The 20,300-nt window shown below is 46.2% G+C and overlaps 1 protein-coding gene across 1 annotated transcript; it reads left to right on the top strand.

The window, feature by feature from the left end:
- Positions 1 to 515: 515 nt before the first annotated feature.
- Positions 516 to 19,098, top strand: PITHD1 (PITH domain containing 1). The gene is made up of 6 exons (XM_044287931.1): positions 516 to 772; positions 8,677 to 8,720; positions 8,796 to 8,873; positions 9,856 to 9,960; positions 12,509 to 12,617; positions 18,932 to 19,098. The coding sequence occupies exons 1-6, from the start codon at positions 581 to 583 to the stop codon at positions 19,031 to 19,033; spliced, it is 630 nt and encodes a 209-aa protein (XP_044143866.1). The 5' UTR covers positions 516 to 580; the 3' UTR covers positions 19,034 to 19,098.
- The last annotated feature ends 1,202 nt before the right edge of the window (positions 19,099 to 20,300 follow it).

A 20,300-nucleotide genomic window follows, 5' to 3' on the forward strand; every position in this document is an offset into this window, starting at 1 on the left:
CCGGGGTCCTCCAGCCACAGCTCTCCCCGCTTCGTTCTCATTGTAGGTGGGGGTCCCAGCGGTGGGACCCTCACCTATAAGACAATGGGGGCATATCCTAGATGGGAATACCCCTTTAATAAGTTATTTAGTATACCATGACCTGGATAAAGGATAACGGACAACCCAGGTGGACTGCAAGCTAACTGCATCATAGGATACAGTCATCCCAGCACAACCATGTGCCCACCCATAGTGCTATACTGTGCCCATGACATAGTGGTTAGGGCAAATTCCCAACATTATTTATGTTGATACAGAGGAGGACTGTAGTGTCCGCCGAACGGGCTGAGGACCAGTCACCCAGGTAATTCGCCTCGCCCCCCCCCGGGGTTCAGCCATGTTTACAGGTGTGTGAGGAATCTAGTAGAGCGCAGGCGCCTCCCACTCTACAGGCGCTTCAGCCATATTTGCTATCGCAGGATGTGATTGGCTGGCTAATTGATGACGTCATTGAGAGTACTAAGATGGCCGCTCAGTGAATGGTTATATCTGGAGGGAGTACTAAGATGGCCATGATGAAGTTCGAAAAGCAGCGGCTATGTCGCACGGTCACAGTCATGGTGGAGGCTGCGCTTGTGGAGCTGAACGGACGGAAACACCGGAGCGCGGGGTGGAGTACGGACTGTACAAAAAGATTGATTTACACAAGCTGCAGTGTCTGAACGAAAGCCTGGAGGGGAGTGGGAAGGGAGTGTTCAAGGCCTGGGAGGAACGTGCAGATCGGAGCCGGGTGACTGACTTTTGCTATTATATGTGACTGACAGGTGGTGGTGGTAACTGCATCCATATGGCAGCACAGTCCTGACACGGCTGAATGTAGTGGAAAATGTGGAATCAGATTACAAAATGAAAGCTGTGGTTTCCCTTAGCAACACCTAAAAACAGGCGGCCATTTTATATTGGAACAGGAGGCTGCCTGGGTCACATGCACCATTGGCATAGCGGTGGATGACACCTGCAGATATGCATGTGTCACTAAGGGGATGAGCCCACGATGCACATGATGTCTGGATTTTTGCACAGACAATTCGCAGTGTAATACGTCACCAGCTAAATAGATGGAGATTTTTTATATCTCACACAGTGTAGGATTTTAAAATCAGCGGCATGTCAATTGTGTGGATTTTCAATGTAGATTTCGTCACTTGCAATGCAAATGGTGAGATCTGGAGCAAATCCACATCAAAATCCTCATGCAGGGTTTTGGCGCGGATTTGAGGCGGTTTTGCTGCAGATCTCACCCTTTGCATTGTAATAGCTGAAATCCGCAGACACAATAAAATTGACATGTGGATTTCCGAATCTGCATCGTAGGTCAGTTTCTGCACAGAAGGAAAAAGCAAAGTCTACATGAGATTTGTCTAATCTCATACACTCGGCTGGGGCTGTTTACACTGCGTTTTTCCCGCATGAGAGTCTAACGCTACTCCTGAGAACTTACCCTGGGTTCACACCTAAGCGTTCCTCAAACGCGCGTTTTACGCGCGTTTTTATGCGCGTTTTTTGTAATAGTAAACGCGCGTTTGTGTCATTGACTGCAGTGTCCTATGGCCACAAACGCGCGTCAAAACGCCCCAAAGAAGCTCAAGTACTTGTTTGAGCGTCGGGCGTTTTACAGCGCGTTCGTACGCGCTGTAAAACGCCCAGGTGTGAACCCTTCCCATAGGGAAGCATTGGTTTTCATGTCTTAAGCGTTTTACAGCGCGTTTGAACACGCTGTAAAACGCTCAGGTGTGAACCCAGGGTTAAAGGGGGTTGCCCCATCTCTTACATTGGTGGCATATTGATAGTATATACCTCCAATGTCTGATAAATCCACACCTTCCTCTAGAATGGAGCCCTGAAAGTGAAGGAGCGCAGACTGCGCATGCACGGCCGCCCTCCATTCATATCTATGGCAGTGCAGAAAATAGCCCAGTGGTGCGCTCAGCTATTTTCGGGAGTCCTATAGAAATAAATGGGAAGCTCACCACGCAAGTGCAGCCACCGCCCCATTCACTTCTATGGGGCTTCTTTACTTTGGGGGTCTATTCTAAAGATCAGTGTGGGACCCACACCTATCAGACATTGGTGACCTATCCTAGCAATATGCCACCAATGTACGAGATGGGCAAATTGCTTTAAGTGACCAAAAACATTGATCATTGATATATATATATATATATATATATATATATATATATATATATATATATCTCAATCAATCACATGATAAAAAATATATAATTGTGGTATTTGATGCTTGGGGCTTTTATTTTTATGTAATTTTTTTTGTTTCTAATTTTTTTTCTTTAAAAAGAAAAAATCTTTTCAATTTTTTTTTCATTTATTAAATATCACAAAGTGAAACTAAAAAATATATATATATTTTTTTTTAAATGAAGAAATAACGAATCATTGATTTTACTCGCTGGATCCATTTGGACTTTTTTGCTGCATCTATGTTGGGTGTGAACACAGCCGGATCCTTGCAGAGCAGGACAGAGCACCTTTAGCACTTGAGAGCTGGACTTTGTTCTATATTCAAAGTTCAATACTGATGGCTTGTCAGCCTGTCTTCAATATCTGACCTGTAGGGGTCCATCTCCTGGCACCCCCACCAATAAGCAGTTTGAAGAGGCTGCAGTTTTTTCCTAGGCCATGTTCATTGGTTTACAGCTCAGTCCCATTCAAGTGTTGTAATCTGACATTCCTGGGAAACCCTCGCTGTGTGTGGGCAAGCATTATCCTGCAGAAAAATGGCACTCTGCAAGATGTCCTGCACATCGCTGAGCTGCTAGTGTACCTTGTATCACTACTAGGGGTGACTGACTGTCGTATACAATGACTCCCCAGGTCATCACTCCAGCAGTTAGAGCACGGTGCCACTCCACACGATTGAAGCCCTCAACATGAGGCCTCCATATTAGAACCCAACCATTGTGGGATCCCAAACAAAACCTGGATTTATCACTAAAGATGATACAGTTCCAGTCCATAGCAGCTCGGGTTTCTCATCCGATATAAATTTGTGCCACGATATGGATTTTGTGCATGTCGCCGGACTGCGATATGACCACGGAGCGGCAGTTCCGATCGGTTACCATGGCAGCCAGGACGCTACTGAAGTCCTGGCTGCCATGGTATGTCAGTGAGCAGCATTATACTCACGTGCACTGTGGCCGCCGGGCGCTCCTTCCTCTCATAGGTCTGTGCGGCGCATTGCTAATGCTATAAGCATTAGCAATGCACCGCACAGACAGAAGAAGGAGCGCCCGGCGGCCACGGCGCACGTGAGTTTAATGCTGCTCACTGACTTACCATGGCAGCCAGGACTTCAGTAGCGTCCTGGCTTCCATGGTAACCGATCGGAGCCCCAGCATTACACTGCTGGGACTCCGATCGGAACTGCTGCTGCCACCAATGATGTGGGGGGGAAGGGGGCCCCTGCCACCAATGATCAATACTGGGGGGGGGGGGGGGGGGCGCACTGCCACCAATGATGGGGGGGGGGGGGGGGGAGGGGGACCCTTTGGCCTCTGCCACCAATGATTAATACTGGGGAGGGAGGGGGGGTGGGTTTGAGTTACCAGAGGGGGCTGATAAGAGGGAGAGGCTGGGGGACTCATCAGAGACGGGGGCACATGAGAGGCTGGATGCCATGGTCAGCTCCCTGCTGTTGCGTGCACAAAGCACAGGGCAGCAGGGAGAGTGTAAAGTCCTATTCACCCTAATAGAGCTATATTAGGGTGAATATGACAAGGGTTCTAGCCCTTAAGGGGGCTAATAGTTATTAAATAAAAAGTAAAAAAAAAAAAAAATGTTTAACCCCCCCCCCAAATTATAGAAAACAATATATCGCAATATATATCACATATCGCACATGCTTAAAATGATATTGCAATATAGATTTTAGGCCATATCGCCCACCCCTACACCAAACCAGTGTAAATGAAGGCGACGCTGTCAATGGCAGGAGATGTAACCCATGCAGTGACACCATATTTTCTTCTGCTCAGTGCCTGGAAATGGGCAGAGACAGGGATGTGCAGTAAAGGTGCCACCTGTGTCTGGATGGTGGTCAACAAAACTGGGAGCTACTCGTGTTGATCAAACAATCCTCTCTACAGGTGGTCTCCCTGGAGCCTGTTCCTCTGTGCGTGCGCTCTCATGTAACCACTGCTCCCAAAATCTCCTACCAGCTAGGTCAGTTCTGTTTTTTTTTTCAGGTCTGTATGTGGAACCATTCACTTCATCGGGTCCGCAAAAAAAAAAGGGAATGTGTATTCAGTTTCCATTTGTCCGCATGTCTGTTCTGCAAAAAAATAGAACATGACAGTCATTGTTAAAATGGATGCGATACGGATGTCATCCCTTTTATTTTTATTTTGCGGACTGCAATATACATACGGTCATGTGCATGAGCCCTAAAGCATAGGGAAATCGTGGTATGCCTACTTTTGGCTCTGGACAGAGTGAGAGAATCATGGGCAGTGTAGTCAGAATGTTTGTTTCCAGCTCATGTGATGTAAGGGAAAGCGCCATGACGGTAAGAGCGGATTACAGATCAAAACAGGAGAACAGCAGTAGGTTAGAAGGGTAACTCTGGACTAGGACTGACTCGCTTGAATAGAGTAATTCGACACACAAAAATCCTCGATGCAAATCTAAGATTCGTTTGTGTCATGTGACCACGGAGCGGGAGTGAAGCGCTTGCTATTAGGCCTCTTTCAGACGGGGGCGTTGCGGGAAAAGGTGCGGGTGCGTTGCGGGAACATGCGCGAGTGCAAAACATTGTAATGCGTTTTGCAATCGCGTGAGAAAAATCGGCGTGTTTGGTACCCAAACCCGAACTTCTTCACAGAAGTTCGGGATTGGGATCGGTGTTCTGTAGATTGTATTATTTTCCCTTATAACATGGTTATAAGGGAAAATGATAGCATTCTGAATACAGAATGCAAAGTAAAATAGCGCTGGAGGGGTTAAAAAATAAATAAAAATAATTGAACTCACCTTAATCCACTTGATCACGCAGCCGGCATCTCCTTCTGTCTGTCTTCTGTGCTGTGTGGAGGAACAGGACCTGTGGTGACGTCACTCCGGTCATCACATGATCCATCACCATGGTAAAAGATGAGTAGTCAGAATGCTATTATTTTCCCTTATAACCATGTTATAAGGGAAAATAATAATGATCGGGTCTCCATCCCGATCGTCTCCTAGCAACCGTGCGTGAAAATCGCACCGCATCCGCACTTGCTTGCGATTTTCACGCAACCCCATTCATTTCTATGGGGCCTGCGTTACATGAAAAAGGAAATGACAAAATAGAGCATGCTGCGATTTTCACGCAATGCACAAGTGATGCATAAAAATCACAGCTCGTGTGAACAGCCCCATAGAAATGAATGGGTCGGGATTCAGTGCGGGTGCAATACGTTCAACTCGCGCATCGCATCCGTGCAGAAAACTCGCCCGTGTGAAAGGGGCCTTACTCCCGCTCCGTGGTCTCCCGCTGGCCCGCAATACTCAATTTTCCAGCCGGGGGCCTCTGGACACTCCACAGTACGTCCATGGTCCCTCACTGCACTGACCTCCTGACGTATGCATGCCGTGATCTGATGCGCTGTGTGACGTCAGGCGCAGAGCAGAGTGGAATGATGGAGTGTCGGCGGCGCCTCTGCTGGAAAGGTAAGTTGGTGCGACTAAGGCCGGGCGCCCGGAGTGCACAGCGTCATAGCAACCAATGACTCTGTGCACTCCTGGTGTCAGGAGGAGCAGGGGAGAGCTGCTGGCACAAGGGGGGGGGGGAGCCGCTGGCACAAGGGGGGGGGGGGGAGCTGCTGGCACAAGGGGGGGGAGGAGAGCTGCTGGCACAAGGGGGGGGAGAGCTGCTGGCACAAGGGGGGGGAGGAGAGCTGCTGGCACAAGGTGGGGGAGGAGAGCTGCTAACAGAAGGGGGGGAGGAGAGCTGCTGGCACAAGGGGGGGGGGGGGAGGAGAGCTGCTGGCACAAGGGGGGGGGGGGGAGAGCTGCTGGCACAAGGGGGGGGGGGGAGAGCTGCTGGCACAAGGGGGGGGAGAGCTGCTGGCACAAGGGGGGGGAGGAGAGCTGCTGGCACAAGGGGGGGGAGGAGAGCTGCTGGCACAAGGGGGGGGAGGAGAGCTGCTGGCACAAGGTGGGGGGGAGAGCTGCTGGCACAAGGTGGGGGGGAGGAGAGCTGCTGGCACGTGGGGGGGAGGAGAGCTGCTGGCACAAGGGGGGGGGAGAGCTGCTGGCACAAGGGGGGGGGGAGAGCTGCTGGCACAAGGGGGGGGGGAGAGCTGCTGGCACAAGGGGGGGGGAGAGCTGCTGGCACAAGGGGGGGGGGGAGGAGAGCTGCTGGCACAAGGGGGGGGAGGAGAGCTGCTGGCACAAGGGGGGGGAGGAGAGCTGCTGGCACAAGGGGGGGGGAGGAGAGCTGCTGGCACAAGGTGGGGGGGAGGAGAGCTGCTAACACAAGGGGAGGGGGAGAGCTGCTGGCACAAGGGGGGGGGGGGTGGAGAGCTGCTGGCCTTGGGGGTGGGGGAGAGCTGATGGCACTGGGGGAGAGGAGCTGATGGCACTGGGGGGAACTAAAGCACTTGGGCTGATCACACAGGGGGGAACGAAGGGTGTTGGGGACTGATGGCAGGGGGTCTGAGTTTTTATAAAGGAAAACAGTCTATTAATTTTATTTTATTTTATTAGAGTACTTCAATTAATCAATAGAATACTCAATTTCTAAAATAATCGTTTACTGCAGCCCTACCCTGGACACCTGAAATCTGTTTCTCCATGGGTCAAGACTTTGACACACATTGCAGTGCAACGGTGCAGTTTAAAAAAAAATATATAGCTTACACAACCGGAATGACCCTTTAAGACCCAGTGTCTAATCGTTTACCGACCTGTTATTTTTAAATAGCCTTATACAGCCTTATACAGCCTTATTGTAGCCTTATACAAAAATGTATATAAAAACTTCTCTGCGTGGAGGCTTCTGCTGCAAGTTCTCCATGTGGTAACGAACTCTGCAATGGTGTTCAGAAACACCGTTCTGAGATAAATGTGGACCGCTCAGATGTGTATAGTCAATGGGCGGTCAGCAGCTGGTTCAGTGTTACATGCAGTATACTTGAGGTGCAAACAGATCTGCTCTTTAACCGTCATGTTGGCTTCATATGTGAAGTCTTCTCTCATTCCTTGTTCTGATGATTTACGTTTTTGGAAGTGTCATTTCTGCACCAGGCTTTCTTCAGTAATGTTGACTAAACTAACTGCCTCTCAGCATTATAGGAGCTCCAATTAGGCTACTTTCACACTGGCGTTTTTGGCTTTCCGTTTGTGAGATCCGTCATGGGCTCTCACAAGCGCTCTAAAACAGTTTTGCCCTAATGCATTCTGAATGGAAAAGGATCTGCTCAGAATGCATCAGTTTGCCTCCGATCAGTCTCCATTCCACTCAGGAGGCAGACACCAAAACACTGCCTACAGCGTATTTCTGTCCGCCATGTGGTGCGGAGCAAAACGGATCTGTCCTGACACACAATGTAAGTCAATGGGGATGGATGTCATGGCTATAGAAGACACAATTCAACCTGATCTGTTCATGGCGGATACATGCGGTTCTATTATTGTAACGGAAGCGTTTTTGCAAGTCCATGATGGATCCACAAAAAACGCAAGTGTAAATGTAGCCTAAGCTGGTAACCATCTGTATTGGGCTTTGTTCACATCTACGTTGTGGTTTCCGTTCTAAGCAGATAGTGCTGGATCCCTTCATACAATGGATGTTAATACCATTGACTACTTTTTAGTCAAAGTAATTTTTATTGAAATATCAGAGATATCAAAAAATTATATCGCTTTCGATACAAGAAATACAAGTTATATGAGGATTATCCGTTACATATTGTTTGAAAAGCATTAGTACATCCACATTATGGTATATTTCTATATCACGTCTTCTCGATATGTTTTAATTTAAGAAGAGTAAGGGTAAGAAGGGTAAAGTGTAGATAACCTACAAAAAAAAAAACATTATAACACTTGCGTGCGGGGAAAAGCAGTTACATAAAACTAAAGTGGGACACCTGGTTAAAACACTTTCCGGAGAATTAACGGAAACTGATATCTTGACGGGAGCCGATCACCCTTAATTTACTGTTATATGTACGTTTATATACAGTTAAGCATTGACTACTTTTTAATGGTGTCTTTGGGGGGTTCTGTTGTTTTGACGGGGAGAATAGGGCTGCATGTTGTTCTATTTTCAAATGTCACGACAACTAGCAGAATTGTAAATGCAGCTCTGGACTATACAGGCAGTAAATCAGAAACACTAGTCATTTAAAGAAAGTCCGTTGGCAGTTTTGAGCCCTAAAAACTGCTGACGGCACTATGCAGGTAAATTGATGTAGACATGCCTAGAGTGACGGTCGTGCAAGTTGCATGACCGAGAGATCAATGTTTTCTTCCCCCTTGTGCCATGATCCCAAGTGCCCAACCTGCATAATTATCGGTCTAGGGTATGTCTGCACCACTATTTTCCACTATTTCAAAAAATAGCAATAATATAAATGTAAAAACGGTTTTACAGTTTGCATTTGCATCATATGTCTCCTCTTTGTCCAGTTTGTAGAAAGCGACGAGGATGCAGAATTGCTATTCAACATCCCGTAAGTATGTTTTATTCGGAGGCCCCAGTTTCATCTACTTGTTGGGTGTCTAATAATTGCTCTGTTCTTTGTTAGGTTCACTGGCAATGTGAAATTAAAAGGGATTATTCTTATTGGAGAGGATAGTGATGCCCACCCATCAGAAATCAGATTGTGAGTATTATATACGGGCGGGGAACAAAATGGTTTGATCGTTTGTACCATACATAGTGCATAGTCATTCCGAAAGGCAGGGGCAGGAAGTCATAGTGGCCAGGACATGACAGGACTGGGACCCTGCGGAAGGCCCCTGGCTGACATGCCAATGACTCGACACCCTGCAATTGCATTTACAGGGTGCCAATCGGAAGATAGACAGAGCTGCTTCCTTCTATTTAACTGCTCAGATGCTGCGATGGTTATTGACTGCGGCATCTGAGTGGTTAAACTGGAAGATCGGAGCCTACTGTATAGCACAGCCGCAAGTGAAGCGTAAGGTTAGGGATAAATGGCCTAAAAGAAGCCATCTGAAAGGGACATTGTCTGTGATGTAGCCCTCCTTTCACCTCTACTCAGCCATGGGTGTTGAAAAAAGAAAAGCGTATCATGCGATGTATAGTGCCAGCGCTTCTGCTCCATACTGAGAGTTGAGATCAAGCAGTGTTGCATGCAGCTGTTGGCGCCTGTGGTAAGGTAGCCACCCAACTACGCCTGCAGAAGTGAATAATTACAATAGGAAACAATATAGAAGACCCCATGGTTGTGCTCCACATCAGTGAATCTGACATGGGGAAACCTGGGATTTTGGAGTTTAGTTTTTTTTTTCTTAAATCTTAGAGGGGTGAAAAATTCAGGATAACCTAAATCTCATTCAGTCTAGCCATAGGCCTTGCTTAGTTATCCAGATTAGCACCACACTAGAGATATTAGGCAACCCCAGAGTTTGTATATGAATTGAAGTTTAGTGCATGTACTGTAAATGCGCAGCATAAAAAATGACAGATTCTCTTTACGTGATGAAGAGATAACAGAAAAGGACCGTGCGTGAGAGGGAAATGTAAAGCTGGAGAATGACGAGTGACGAAATGAACTAAACTTGTTTATTGGATTAATTTTTTTTAACATTTTTACAAAACTCTTTATATTTCTCTCCTAGATTTAAGAACGTTCCTCACATGAGCTTTGATGATGTTAGAAGGGAAGCAGATCAAGTTTTTGGCTTAAATATCGATACTACTGGAGAACTGGAATATCCTACAAAGTATGTATTATTTTACTACTTGTGTCTACCCATAAATAAGGTTCGTTTCATTCATCTGGATCGGATTTGCTAAAATGCCTGTACATATGACAGAAACAGTCCTATACACATGTATGAGATGGATTTTCAGTCACAGAAATGTCTGCAATAACATTGAAACTTGTGAACATACAGTTAAGGTGACCATACAGCTGACGTCTAGTCCTCCAGACTGCCTTATACATGTATTTCCGATGGGGAGAGTGGTGGAAGTGTCTTAAAACATACTTAAACATACACTTAAAGGGAACCTGTCACCAGTTTTATGGTGTCCTAACTAAGGGCAACATAAATAAGTGACTGATTCTCTTAGCAAAATGCTGGGTCACTTTCTTTAATTGACCCAGTCAATCTGCCAACATCTTGTATTGAAAAGCTCCAGCTTATAATGATGAGTCCTGAATATTCATGAGCTCCTGACTCTCCCCGCCTACCTGCTGCTGATTGACAGTTTTTTTCCATATGAATCAGCAGCAGGTGGGCAGGGGAGTGGCTATAGCTCTGAATTAAATAAACGCTGGACTCACTGACATCACGCTGGACTCAAATCGGCTCATTAGCATGTGGCATCTTTGTGTGTATATTATGAGGTAACCATCTGTCACACCAGTAAGTGAATACATCTAAGGCACTTTTTAGTAGTTAATGATTGTATATAATGAGTTAGATTACAATCAAATATCCACATGACAGGTTCCCTTTAAAGGGGTTATCCAGGTAAATATAATAATGACCTAACTAAAGGATAGGTCATAATTATCACATCGGCAGGAGTCCAAGTCCTAGCACCTCCGCCGATCAGTTGTTTCAGGGAGCCTTTGTACTCGCAATCGCTTTAGTAAGTGCAGCTGGGTCCCAGCAGGTTTCCAAGCACAGCGCTGTACATTGTATAGTGGCAGTGCTTGGTATTGCAGCTCAGCTCCATTTACTTCAATGGGGCTCAGCTGCATCTAGGCCATGTGACTAATGTACGTAGACGTCACATGTCCTAGGAGGAGCTCACGGAGGGCCAACCTCTTGTAAGAGCTGATCGGTCAGGTGTCGGACCCCCGCCAATCTGATATTAATGACCTATCTAGAGGATAGGTCATCAATATAACTTACCCTTTTAATGTGTCTGTAATGAACCAATCTATTAAATCATCAGCTATCTAACCCGCATGGTGAATGCCAATAAAAATAACAAAACAATGTCGGTTTTAAAGTTTTTGCTTATCCTGACTTTTCAAAGCAGAATAAAAAAGGATTAAAAGCCATACATACCCCAAAATATTATCAACATAAACTACTGCTCGTCCTGTAAAAAATAAGCCCCATACAGGTAGAAAAATAAAGTTATGGCGCTGAGAACATAAGGGATGCAAAATAAATGTTTTTTATTTAAAAAAATGAAATTTGTGCAAAAGTAGTAAAAGCAAAAAAAATACTATATAAACTTGGTATCGCCATAATTGAACTGACCCACATAATAAACGAAAGAGGTTATTTATGCCTCATAGTGAATGGTGTATAATCTAAAAATGAAAAAAAAAAAAAAAAAAAAGGCGGAAACTGTCCAGGAAGGTTTTAGACCGGGTCTCCACTTTCTAGGACCTACCGTTCCTGAGAGATTCCCCAAAAATGACCTACATTAGCCAATAGAAGCCTGCAAGTCTTTCTCTTCATATCCCAACTACCATACACACAGTCACATGTCCCTTATCAGCCAATAGAAGCTCGCAGGCCCTTAGTCTCCACATACACACAGTTTTACTCCAGGTTTCCATAACAACTAAGCCATTTTTCTTTACTGCTGTAGGTTAGCTTTAGGCTAGGGCTACACAACGACATGTGTCGCGCGACAATAAGTCTCATGACGCGTAGGGTACAACTACACTGCGACATTAATGTCGCACGACAATTTTTATAATGATGGTGTATGATTTTGCACTGCGACATGCTGCAACAGTCACAATTATAGCCTATCATTATAAAAATTGTTGCGAGACATTGGTGAGACACATGTCATTGTGTAGCCCTAGCCTTAAAGGGGCAGGGTGCTGTGGAGGTCACTGTTGAGGGGGCAGGGTGCTGTGGAGGTCACTGTTGAGGGGGCAGGGTGCTGTGGAGGTCACTGTTGAGGGGGCAGGGTGCTGTGGAGGTCACTGTTGAGGGGGCAGGGTCCTGAATATTCATGAGCTCCTGACTCTCCCCGCCTACCTGTGGAGGTCACTGTTGAGGGGGCAGGGTGCTGTGGAGGTCACTGTTGGGGGTCCATTCACACGTCCGTAAAACGTTGGGGAACGAATCCGGAGCCATTCATTCTCTATGGGGCCAGAAAAAATGCGGACAGCACACAGTGTTTATATAGAGCTGAAGAGGCACGTAGCACTGTCAAACCTCTATCATTGAGACATTTTATAGAAATTTACTATGTATTAAAGGGTTGAAAAGGTTGCTTTTTTTAATTTGGTTTTTGTTTGGATATTTTTTTAAAAGCATCTAAAATTTTAGTTTTCTTTTTCTACAGAATTTCTCGCTTTTCAAGTGTATCTCATCTGTCTATTCACATTTCCAAAAATTTTGGAGCTGAAAACACCAAAATTTACTACATTGGATTACGAGGAGAGTGGACAGAGGTAAATTAGAAATTTAAGTATGTCTTGTGCTGCAGAAAGTGTTTTGTCCATAAAATGCGTAACCTGAATAATGGCAGTACATTGTAGATGTAACGCTATATGTTGAAAACTGCCACAGTGCATGACTGCATTGTGAATCTGTAAAATTTTGAAAAGGTGCGCAAAGACGACCAGGTAGCCGTTCTGCACACCTGAGAGGCTGAAGCACCATGATGCACTGCCGAAGATAACCCCTACTGCCCGAGCAGAATGAGCAGTAACCCAGAAGGGTGGGGACCGGTCACTGATGCGGTACGCTTCCAAAACAGCCAAACAAATCCATCAGGAAATGAAAGCTTTGACTCAGCCAGGCCTTGTCTCTGGCCCCTCTGGAATGACAAAAAGGGAATCCATCCGTTGGAAAGATGACGTTTGAGACAGATAAATACGAATGGCCCGAACCAAATGCAGAGTATGGAGCGACTGCTCACGAGGATGAGACTGGGCAGGACAAAAGGAAGGGAGAATGATCTCTTCATTGAGATGGAATGCCGACACGACCTTCGGAAGGAAGGACTGGACAGGGCGAAGGACTACTTTGTCCTGATGGAGGATTAGGAAAGGTGACAGACAGGAAAGAGCTGCTAGTTCCGACACCCTAAGTGATTGCCACCAAAAAGGCCACCTTGTAAGCGAAAAGACACCTGCTGCAAAGGCTCAAACTGTGAGGACTGGAGAGCGCTGAGCGCCAGATTAAGGTCCCAAGGATTCAACGGAGGACGGTAAGGGGGCGCAGTGTGCGCAACCCCCTGCAGGAAGGTCCGAACCGCAGAAAGAGAAGCCAAGTTCCACTGAAAAAGAATGGAAAGGGCCGAAAATTGCCCTTTGAGGGAACTAAGTCCATGCCCAACTGCAGGAAAACAAGAGTCGTGGCAATGAGAACTGAATAGGAGACTGCTTGTGGCGTTCGTACCAACTAAAATAGGATTTCCAGGTCCGGTGATAGATCCGGGAGGACGACGGCTTCGTAGCACGAATCATGGTCTGGACAACAGCATCCGAGAAACCCAGTGCCCTTAGTACGGCTGCTTCAACAGAAGGCTTCAACAATGTAGAGACCTTAAATTCGGGTGGAAGATCGGTCCCTACGACAAGGTCCTCCCGAAGGTGAAGACACCAGGGCTCGTCAGCAAGGAGGGAGACTAGGGAGATGCGTGCCATTCTCTGCATGGCCAGTCTGGGGCCACGAGAATGACGGGCAGACCTTCAGACCTGATTTTCCAGAGAAGACGCAGAATGAGTGGAAGAGGAGGGAACATGTAAGGAAATGTGAACTGACTCCACGGGATCACTAAGGCATCCGATGCCTGCGCCCGAGGATCCTTGGATCTGGCGAAGAAGTTCTCCACCTTGCGGTTGAAGCTGGAGACCATGAGATCCACATCCGGCTGACCCCACCGCTTGCAGATTGTGTGAAAGACCTGTGGATGCAGAGTCCATTCGCCGGGATCGAGTCTCTCCTGGCTGAGAGATTTGTCGATCCAGTTGTCGATTCTGAGGATGCGAACTGCCGACGTAGCTGGGACATGGCTCTCTGCCCAGGCGAGGATGAGCGCTGCTTTCGACATGGCTTCGGACCTCTGGCTGCCGCCCTGGTGGTTTAGGTATGCGACTGCCGTGGAGTTGTCAGACTGAACCTGAACTGGACACCCCTGGAAATGGTCCATCCAGTGAACCAGAGAGAGACTAATCGCCTGCAATTCCAGAATGTTGATTGGAAGGGAGTGTTCTTCGCGGGACCAGGTGCCCTAAACAGAGAAGTTGTCCAGAACGGTTTGTCCGGGGGCAAGAACATCTTGGCCTGATCGGTGTCGAAAAACATGCCCAGAAAAGTCAGCTGCCGAGAAGGAGAGGAAGACGTAACTTTGATAGGTTCAGAATCCACCCGAAGCATTCCAGGGTGTCCAGGACGATGCGTAGGCTGCGTCCGCAGTTGCCCGGAATAACGGATCCCTGATCAGGATATAGTTCAAGTATGCAATCGCCACTATCCTCCTGGCATGAAGCAGAGCCATGACCGAGGCCAGAATCTTGGTAAAGACTCTGGGAGCTGTGGCAAGACAGAATAAGAGCTCCACAAACTGGGAATGAAAAGGTCCCACTGCGAAACAAAGATATTTCTGGTGACTGATGCAGATGGGAACATGGAGGTAGGTGTCTTTGATGTCTATCGAGGACAGGTATTCCCCTGGGTCAATCGATGCAATGACTGATCTCAGGAACTCCATCAGGAAGCAGTTGAGGGCTTTGAGGTCTAGGATGGGACAGACCGCACCCTCCTTTTTGGGAACCACAAAGAAATTGGAGTAGAATCCACGAAAACGGTCTTGAACCGGAACAATCCCTCCCTGCCACAGAAGGGTAAGAATAGCCTGAAAAAGGAATGGGCGGCGGAGGGAGCGGTCAGGGGAGAAGAGCGAAAAAAACGGGGCGGAGGTGGCGACCGGAATTCCAGTTTGTAACCCTCCGAGATGACTACTCGCACCCAGGCATCCAAGACGTGAGCCAGAAGGGGGATTGGGGCCAAGCATACTCACCCGTCTGGCATGTTGTGCCCCCCTGGTTCCAGCCGGGTCACCACCTTCGGTGTGCGGCCTAGGGCTGTTACATCGGAAACAGAAGGGACTTATCGTGGGTGGCCGTGGTGACCCGAAGGCTGGTGGGATGCAGAGGCTTTGGGAACCTCTGGTCCTCCTTGCCTTCTAGAGACCGGGAACGAGCAGCGGGCTTGGGGACCCCCTTGTCTCCCGTCTACTGGGTGGGAATGCAGGCAATTAGGACTGCCTGTTACCCCACTAGAAGAAAAAGGAAAAATCCTAAATGAAAAATCATCAGACCTGCAAAGCAGGGAGGTCTGCCTCCTACAGACACTAAGCTAAAAACAGTTTCAGCTTAGTCCCTGTATAGCTGAAAGGAGGAGCTCACACTTCTGTGCTTAGTGTCCGCCTCCTAGTGGCAGCAGCTATACTCATGGTCAAGCCTGTGTCCCCCAATGATACAAATGAGAAAGTAATATAGCAGAGATACAGGTCCGATACTTGAGTGGATGTTGAATAGCTGTGGTCTGATACTCCTTTCTTTTCCACGATGAATCCACAGACAGGGTACTTCCCAGTCCACTAGCAGTTGATAGTAGCAGAGTATGACGTCGCCTGCGCTTCTAGTGCAGTCTTTCAATTCGGGACCAGTGCTGCCGGCCGGAGCACATTCCATATTGAGAAGTGACCTTTCTGTGGACTCATCGTGGAAAAGAATGAAGGATCAGATCCGAGCCATTCAACATCCACTCTCGGGTATCTGATTAAATAAATCCACAAATGTCCATGGCCACCACTAAGGAATAATACAGAACATAATGGCGCTCACTTACGCTAAATGCAAAGGTTATATATAAACTAATACCTAATTTTGACATGATAAATAACTGAGATTCTTAGCAGATATATTTTGATCAAAACTTGTCTTCGCCTCAGTCCAGTCAGGAACGCACTCTATTAAATACCTATCTTTATGCCAGTGGGCATCTACATTCAGGAGAGCAGAACATGCATATTTATTTATCATATTGTGCAGGATGTTTTATTTTATTTTTTGCCTTTTCCATACACACTTTGAGGTCTGATCGCCTCCAAGTCTTAATATACTCCTATTATCCCACCTATTCCACACTCTGCTTTTCATTAGGTAGTGCGTATAGCTGAGTTTGCTCTACTTCTCATTGGATGCTTAAAGGAAATGTGTCACCAAAACATTTATCTGCCAGCTAAAACCAGATAGCAACACACATCCTTTTTTTTCTGATGTGATTTTATTTTCTGTTTACAGATTTTTTTATTTTCCATTGAATATGATTATGGAGGCGGCCATCTTGCCTGAGCTGTTAACAGCATTTAGAAAGCATTAAGAAAAATGCAGACACAATGGTCAGTGAGATCATTACAGGCAGGATTAAAATGACAGATAAGCAGGTAACTGCAGTACAGTGATCGGTACAGACTAAAGAAGGTGGTGCCTATTATTAAGATTAGTGCCCAGTGTAAAAAAAATGCAGAGGTTTATGATTTTAGTTTAAATATAGATATTGACATGAAAAATCATCAACAATTCTTGGAAAATATGTTAAACATAAACACTTAAACAATAGGTCATTTTCTGATGACACATTCCCTTTAAATGTACACAGAGCTAACAATTAGCAACACAGTATATGTACAGGTTCTGACCTCCTGAATGTAGATTCCCACTGGCATAGAGATAGGTATTAAACAGAGTGCGTTCCTGCCTGGACTGTGGTCACCTTGCCAGGGTAGGTGGGCACAGATGTGTTTTGATCAAAATAGATCTGCAAAGAACCTCAGTTATTTTTATCATATCAAAATAAGGTATTAGTTAAAATATATAACCTTTGTATTTAGTGTTATGAGGGTGCTGCACAATTTGCTAAAGGCACCTTTTTTTATTTTATTTTTTTATAACGCAAAAGTGGATTTCAGATACAAAAATTACTGTATTTTTCGCACCATAAGACCAAAAGGGGGGCGATTTTTTTAAGTGGGGGGAGAGGGGGGCCGCACTGGACACCAATGAATTTAAAACTGGGGAGGGAGGGGGGTCTGGCCTCCCTGCTGCCTGGCAGCACCTGATCTCTTACAGCGGGCTATGATCTGCACAATTAACCCCTCAGGTGCGGCACCTGAGAGGTTAATTGTGCTGATCACAGCCCCCTGTAAGAGATCGGGTGCTGCCAGGCAGCACGGGGCAGTTATGTACACAGTTCTCAGTATATTCTAACTTGAAGCGTCCCCATCACTATGGGAATGCCTCTGTGTTAGACTATACTGTTGGATCTGAGTTTTCACGATCTAACTCAAATCCAATGGTATATTCTAACATAGAGGCGTTCCCATGGTGATGGGGACGCTTCAAGTTAAAATATACCATCGGATTGGAGAAAACTCTGATCCGATGGTATATTAATAGGGACTCCTGACTTTACATTGAAAGTCAATGGGGGACAGGTCTGTTTGCAATTGCACCATATTGTGTCAACGTCAAACGGATCCGTCCCCATTGACTTGCATTGTAAGTCTGGACGGATCCGTTTGGCTCCGCACGGCCAGGCGGACACCAAAACGCTGCAAGCTGCGTTCGGGTGTCCGCCTGCTGAGCGGAACGGAGGCCAAACTGAGCCAGACTGATGCATTTTGAGCGGATTTGCATCCACTCAGAATGCATTGGGGCTGTACGGATCCGTTCTGGGCCGCTTGTGAGAGCCTTCAAATGGAACTCACAAGTGGAACCCCGAATGCGAGTGTGAACGTAGCCTTATGGGGAGAATACTAATGAGCGCTTACATTAGGCTCTGTACTCACCGCTTACTGGTCCTCGGCTGTGCAGTGGCTGCGTACAGCATGAGGGCGCTCTGTGACCTCAGGCTGTGTGCGCCAGTTCACAGCACAGCCGACAGCTGGAGGAAGAAGATCGCGGGCGGTGAGGAGCGGTGCATCCAGGAGCAGGAGAGGTAAGTGGGTTTTTTATTTTATAAAACATGAGGCAATATGGGGCTGCTGGGGGATAATTTGAGACAATATGGGGCTGCTGAAGGCTAATATGAGAGGCAATGGGGGCTGCTGGGGGCTAATATGAGAGGCAATGGGGGCTAATATGAGAGGCAATGGGGGCTGATATGAGACTGCTGGGGCTGATGAGAGGCATGGGGCTCTTATCTGAGGTCTGATTGGGGGTTATCCACATTGAGGTCTGATCTGAGGTCTTGGGGTCTTATTAACATTGGGGGTCTGATTGGGGCTATTAGCTGAGGTCTGAATAACATTGGGGGTCTCATTGGTGGTCTGACCTGAGGTCTAATTAAAAACCTTTTTTTCTTATTGTCCTCCTCTAAAACCTAGGAGTGTCTTATGGGCAGGTGCGTCTTATAGGGTGAAAAATACGGTATGTAGTTATAAAGAGGTTTTCCAACAAAATGAAAAAGAAATTATAGACGGGGTGTTTAAAAAAACCTCAACTCCTCAGTTCCAGCACTGTGGCTCTTGTTCCCATTGAACTAGAAGTGATGATGGCACTGTAGAGAATAAATGGAGCGGTGACACACATGGTTCACCTGCCGCTCCATTCGCACTGGCACATGGGACCCCCTTTCGCTTATTCAGTAGGGGTCCCTATGGATGGAGAATTTGTTAATATCATGATACAACCCCTGTAACCATTGGATTCATCAGCATGTGTTTTTTGTTTTTTTGTTTTTTCATTTACAGGCACATCGCCATGAAGTAACAATCTGCAACTATGAATCTGCCGCAAATCCAGCTGACCATAAAATGACACAGATTACTCCTCAATCTCACTTTATCTCCTAGAGCGACTGCAGCAGACCACAACTGGCTTTAAGTAAAGCGTGCTTGAATAAACCTATTCCATCTTACTGTTGTTTGACGTTGCTATAAGTGCCAATTTTAAGTTTTTCTTCAGAAACATAACGCATTTTTTTATGCTTGTGGTGTTTGCGCCTAAATTTTCACGCATCCCAAGACACATTTGATTTAGTGTGACCAAAATATTTTGGCATCCTCAACATTTCCTGTCTTTAAACCAGAATGTGGGCCTGGTAAGCTTTTGTCTAGTTTTCAGAAGCATTTAAAAAGTTGTAAGCCACGATTCTGCAAAAGTGACGTGGATTAGACCTATTTAGAGTTCGCCTAAAGCTAGTGGACAGATATTTTGGGGTATGTGGACCAATGTTTGGCGTAAGCTAAGCTAACAAATAGGTGGTATAAACTAGACTGGACAGTCTACAGGTGCATTAGCCACCAAGATAAATTTGGTACATTTTGAGGTGGCCGTACACAAGTCTAAAGATAATTGTTTGTCTGGTGAAATTTAACAACAAATGTTCGTCTTGGCCAACCGGTGACAGACCTTTGTCGTCTGAAAAAGAAGTCAGCCATGTTTGACATTTTCATCCGATAGTGGGATGAAAGATCTTTCTTTGAAAGAACATTCCCAGAAAAAAAAAAAATCGTCCATCACCCGATTCATTCACATGTCCGCAATTCTGTTCTGGATTTTGCGGAACGGAATTGTGGACCCATTCATTTTTATGGGGCCGCACGATGTGCTGCCCGGATCCGGAATTGCAGATCCGCACTTCCGGGTCCGCAATTTCTTTCCCGAAATTTTTTTAACATGTCCTATTCTTGTCCGCAATAGGCATATTCTATTAAATGCCAGCAATGTGCGGTCTGCAAAATGCAGAATGCACATTGACGGTGTCTGTGTTTTGTGGATCGGCAAAACACTTACGGACATGTGAATGGACCCTTAATTGAACGTGTATGGGCTGTTTAAGCAACTGTAACGGCCAATATGGACTAAAATGTGTATGGCCATGTCTGCGAAAATGGTCCTTGACCAAATAATTGTTTGTTCAACCATTTTCTATCCATGGTGTATGGCCACCCTAAGTTTACACTGTCTACAAATTACAGAGAATTAGTAAATCTGGGCCCTTGTCTAGAAAATGTTTAGAAGCAACATACTGAATAGTAATTCTAGCAGTGTGAAAATATATTGGCCTAGATTGAATAAGACTTAAACAGAAATCTTAAGTGGCCATGCACATTCAGT

The sequence above is a fragment of the Bufo gargarizans genome, chromosome 3 (genome assembly GCF_014858855.1).
Source record: "Bufo gargarizans isolate SCDJY-AF-19 chromosome 3, ASM1485885v1, whole genome shotgun sequence".
NCBI lineage: Eukaryota > Metazoa > Chordata > Amphibia > Anura > Bufonidae > Bufo > Bufo gargarizans.

Coding starts and splice junctions, on each gene's coding strand:
- PITHD1 (XM_044287931.1), top strand. CDS start 581: ATGTCGCACGGTCACAGTCATGGTGGAGGCTGCGCTTGTGGAGCTGAA. Junction 8,874..9,855: donor CACCCATCAGAAATCAGATT/GTGAGTATTATA, acceptor TTTCTCTCCTAG/ATTTAAGAACGTTCCTCACA. Junction 9,961..12,508: donor GAACTGGAATATCCTACAAA/GTATGTATTATT, acceptor CTTTTTCTACAG/AATTTCTCGCTTTTCAAGTG.